Source organism: Pistacia vera, unplaced genomic scaffold, assembly GCF_008641045.1.
Source record: "Pistacia vera cultivar Batoury unplaced genomic scaffold, PisVer_v2 Contig849, whole genome shotgun sequence".
NCBI lineage: Eukaryota > Viridiplantae > Streptophyta > Magnoliopsida > Sapindales > Anacardiaceae > Pistacia > Pistacia vera.
In genome coordinates, this window is record NW_022196722.1 from 164,781 (window position 1) to 169,652 (window position 4,872).

General features: G+C 35.8%; 1 protein-coding gene across 1 annotated transcript; it reads right to left on the reverse strand.

Moving 5' to 3' along the window:
- Nucleotides 1-815: 815 nt before the first annotated feature.
- LOC116118551 (protein DETOXIFICATION 29-like) lies at nt 816-4,016 on the reverse strand. The gene is made up of 8 exons (XM_031404529.1): nt 3,650-4,016; nt 3,023-3,564; nt 2,544-2,630; nt 1,877-1,933; nt 1,534-1,772; nt 1,339-1,457; nt 1,109-1,195; nt 816-1,025 (listed from the first exon to the last, which is right to left on the reverse strand). Exons 1-8 carry the CDS (start codon nt 3,983-3,985, stop codon nt 954-956), a joined length of 1,539 nt encoding a protein of 512 aa, XP_031260389.1. The 5' UTR covers nt 3,986-4,016; the 3' UTR covers nt 816-953.
- Nucleotides 4,017-4,872: the final 856 nt, after the last annotated feature.

A 4,872-nucleotide genomic window follows, 5' to 3' on the forward strand; every position in this document is an offset into this window, starting at 1 on the left:
ATTTTTAATTGGGATTTAGGATGAGCTGGAGAGAGGAAAATGCACAGTGGAGCAAGAGAGAGAAGAAAAGGCAACAATGGAGGTGGATAGAGAAGAAAAGGCAAGATATTGTTGGAGAAAAGAATCCAGCAATGGAGCTGGAGAGAGAAAGAAAAATATTTTTTTCTTCCCTTTTCTATGAACCCGCCAGGTCTATTAATACTGGTGTATTACATCATCTTTATGTCAATCATTCATCTAAACATAGTATACCATTTTTTTTTTTTTTAAATTGTTTTATAACTATTTAACATCCAGTTGATTGTGGTTTAAAGATGCATCCTCTTTTAGTAATTCGAACTGTCCACTTTGTCCCCTATTGGATTGAGTAAGAAAAGAATTGTGTTTGATGCTTTACAAATCATCAAATGCTGCAAGTACCAAGCCCTCATAACTTTTTAGAAGGAAAGTGGAAATTAATGGTTTCTCTGGTTTTTGTAATCTGGCCAATTAATACAATTATTTTTCCCTTCAAATGACATGCTTCGACCTATTAGCTAAGTTCTTAAATTTCAAAGTTATGGTTTTTCCATGTCTAGTAGGAATTGCGTGTGGCTTATAGTTATCTAGGATTGTCGAAACCCAAAACTGGAAGGATCATTTGAAGACACTGATTTCAATCTTGAGTTTCGTTTCTGAAAACTTAAGAATGTAATTAATCTAAGCCGTACCCATTTTATCTTGTGGTTGAGATTAGTTAAGGTCAGGCGTTTCTAAGAACAGAAAGTTTTGGAGTTTTTAATTCAAAAAATATCGGAAGACTGTTGCCTCAAAAATTCTAAGGTGAATCATCACAATCGGGATTCAATTGCCAATGGGATTATTTGTTATTAATCAATCTAAAACATCATCGCAATTTAATATTTAATTTTGTCAAAAATGAAGCTGTGCCCGTACGTTCTTCAAAATCCCTTTTAGTTTTCTGCATCTTCTTTGGAATTTGTTTCCCCTCCCCATTTCCTTATTCTGTCTTCAGCAATAGAAGCCTGCATATCACGGATCAAATCATCTCGGTCAGTTTTATCACTTCACTTTGCTTGTCTATTAGTAAGAATATTGCACATTTTACCTCTTTGTTCCAGTTGGTTTTATAAATCATCCCGAAAAGCACACAAGTCTGTACGACTGTCCCCGATAGCATTCCACACCAGATCCCCTGAATAAGATTATGATCAGTAAAATCAAACTATCAGATCAACCAATATTTTGGTTAATTATTGCATGCATGTAGATCGAGACTAAAGCAATTGCAAATTAATCTTCAAGTAATATGAGGAATAGAAGAGGAGAGAGACTTACCAGAACACCCCAGCCAACCTTGTAACCCAGTATGAGGCCCAAAGGAATGCCAAATACATAGTAACACGCAATGTTTACATAGGCAACAACAGCTTGCCATCCAGCTCCAATGGCCACCCCTGCAAAAAGAAAATGATCTCTCATTCATATAAATAGCACATGGTGTTCCTAATAGAATAAGTTAAGATTAATTACCAGAGAGAACTGGTTGAATATTGTTAATGACGATACAGAGAGCCAGCATCGGAGTCAGGTCATTAACAACAGCTATAACTTCTGAATCACTTGAAAATAATGTTGGGTACTTGTCCCGTGTAAGGATCAGAATAATTGAGAGGACAAGGCTTATCAAAAATGCAGATATTACAGCCACCACTAATGAAAATTTTGCAGTTCTTGGGTGACCTGCACCTAGTTCATTTGACACTCTCACACTGCATCAATTTTTAGAGTAAAATCGTTCAGTAATCTTCTTAAATGTATTGAGGTTAAGTTACACAGAAGCAGATCTCGATAGATGTGTGTTACTGCAACTAACCTTACAGCTGCATTCATTCCCAGAGCCACCATAACAGTCCACCCCAATATGTTCATGCTGCAAAATTCAATAATTCATACCACAAAAACTGTCATTAAATGATGCACTTATCATATTATAATAAAGATATATTTAACAGAAAGTTTATTTTGGCTGTTATATTATGGCTTCATTATTTTCTTGATGTGTTCTCAGATGGTGTATGCAATATTGACTGTTTTTTAAAAGTAGACGTGTAAAAATCAAACACAGAAGATAGATTGATAATTTTGACTTTTCTGGCTGAGCCATTCGACTGTTAGGTGTACCTTCTATTCAAATTTCCCAACTAATTAATTGAACTGGTTTATTTATTATATTTTACAGTACTTCCGAGGGTGTTAGGTATTCAAATTAAAATGACCTATTTCTACATCTACACAGAAACATGTGTCTTTAACATGTGCTTGTCCAGAAACTACCCAAACTGAGAGCACGAAACTGTACTAAATCTTCCTTGGTTAATGTAACTTAACTCTAGCTCTTTTTTTTAACTGAGAAAATGATGAATTGAGTTGCGGAGAAGAGTCTACAGGGTTCAACAGGCGCATTTCAAATGCAAATTGGTCACAATTAATTCAACAATAAAACAAATTCCTTTTAGGTAATAATAAAAAATAAGGCTCACCAAATGGACAAAGCATCTACAGAAACCTCGGCGTTTTTTAGATATCCAGCAAACAGTATTAATGCCATAAAGTACCATACCTCCAAGCTGCAAAAGATTATAAATATAGTTAGACCAAATCTTTGGGTGAAATTAGCATAATTTGCCCTATTGAGTTAGTCCTATTTATTCATTGTGATCGAGATGGAATATATATTTGGCGAATATATTGCCATAACAGTAAAATAATACAGCGTTAGAATATTGAGCATCTTAGACAATGATTGTTTTCAATTAGATTTGGTCATTGAGAGAGAAGATACCACAACACGTCAATTCAGCATTAACGGATAAAAAAAATCGTTCCTTGGTGGAAAAAGAGGAATAAATAATATAAGGAAAGACAAGGATCATTTTGATTCAACCAGTCATTCTAATTATAATTACACTATTCAGAAAACTAAAAAACTAAAGGTGACGACCGGTTAAAAGTTTCTCACCAGAGCATGACAGCTGACGCCAAAGACAACCGAACAAAACCCCACAAATTCTGAAAGGACTTCCATGAAAATCCAGTCCAAGCTCGCCCGCAAGTCCCACTGAAAATATAAACCAGTTGAGCTGCATCAATTAACCACCAGGATACATTTAGTACCACAGCCGCACCCACCAGACCCCAATCGAGTTTCAACATCAATAACCAACTAAAAAAAGTATGCAATATCAAGGCGGCAGCCGCAATCACAGCCATGACCATCATCTTGCTCTGAGCCTGTAAAAACTTTGCCATAGGGAAATTCACTGCGTATGCAAATAGTTGTGGAATCATCCAGATGGCGAATGTCCCCGCCGCCTTTGATATCGCTGCCGTCTGCCCTATTAAACTCAGAAGTTGTTGAGCAAATATGTATACAAACATAAGCATTAAAGCCGTAGTGTTGAGAATAACCCAAGATCTTTGCATATAGATCCCTAACATGTCAAGTTGTCCAGCTCCATAGGCTTGCCCGCACAGTGTCTCCAGGGCGCTTCCCATTCCAAGCTGCAGTTTAAATTAGTTTGATTCATTATTCATTCGAAAAATCTAATAGAAGAGTTCTCAGATGAGTACTTAATTATTATGTTACCATGAGACCGAATGAGAAGCCGGCGATGACAGAGTTCTCGACGGATACAGCAGCGAGGGCGATGGTGCTGACATGGCCGGAAAAGACTTGAGTGATGGCGCCGAGAGAGTATTGGCAGATGGAGGTGAAGATGGCAGGTCCGGCAAGGTACCATAGCTTCTTGGATTCTCTGTAGAACTCTCTGGAGAAGTCACGGAGGCCGGTGATCGGAGGGATGTCATCAGCTCCAGCGGTGAAGGTGATGGAGGAGATGGAGTTGTTGGTTTCTTTTGGAAGTGATTGTAATTGGTCTCCATCATCTCTTGGGGACAGAAGCGGTTGCTTACAATTCTCCATCGCACAACGAGAGTGAAAGAGATTTTGAGATTACAGCTTTGAAATAGGATACTTGAGCGGGTTAATTTGCATGGATTTCTTATAATCTTATATATATATAAATTATTATAATTTTGTACTTTAACATATTTGTATATATATATTATAATGTTTGGTACGCCTTATTCAAATATGTAAAATTTATTAAAATATATCAATTTCTGATATATAATAATTAATTTCATGGGAAGATAATATGAGAGATGTAAGTAAAACGATGAGATTGGGATAGATAGACACTGATCAGTGGCTTACAAACAATGAGGTTCTGTAGGAGACCCTTTTCATTTACAAAGGAGTCTGGGTATATATAAGCTCATTCCACCGCCTAAATGCCTAGCAATTACGGTTCATATTTAACACTTGTAAGTCTTAGAAATATAATGGACCATTTGTTCACAATAATTTCTACGATAACAACACAAATAGTGTATTTGAGGATTTTATTGGATTGAAAAAGCCATCTATTTAAATGGACCTAGTAACATTATTTTCATGTTTCATGATTTACATGACTAGGACTAGCATAATCTATTTAACATTTTTTATTTACAAATAAATGATTCACAAGTGCTTTTGTATCGAAAAAGACTTGAACTTAATCTCTAGTATAAATATTATATTTTCTCAATTAATGGATTTAAAATTTTTTCTTACTAGTATTTACCTCAGGGTCTGCTTGGGAGTTTTTGTTTCATTAGTTTTAGAGGGTTTTTAATTAGACTGGTTTTGAGGTGTTTAAAAACCATTACTTGCCAGATTTTTTATATACTGGTTTTGACTAGTTTAAAAACCCCCCAAAACCAGTATAATGTATTTTTGAGGGGTTTACAAAACACTCTAAATCG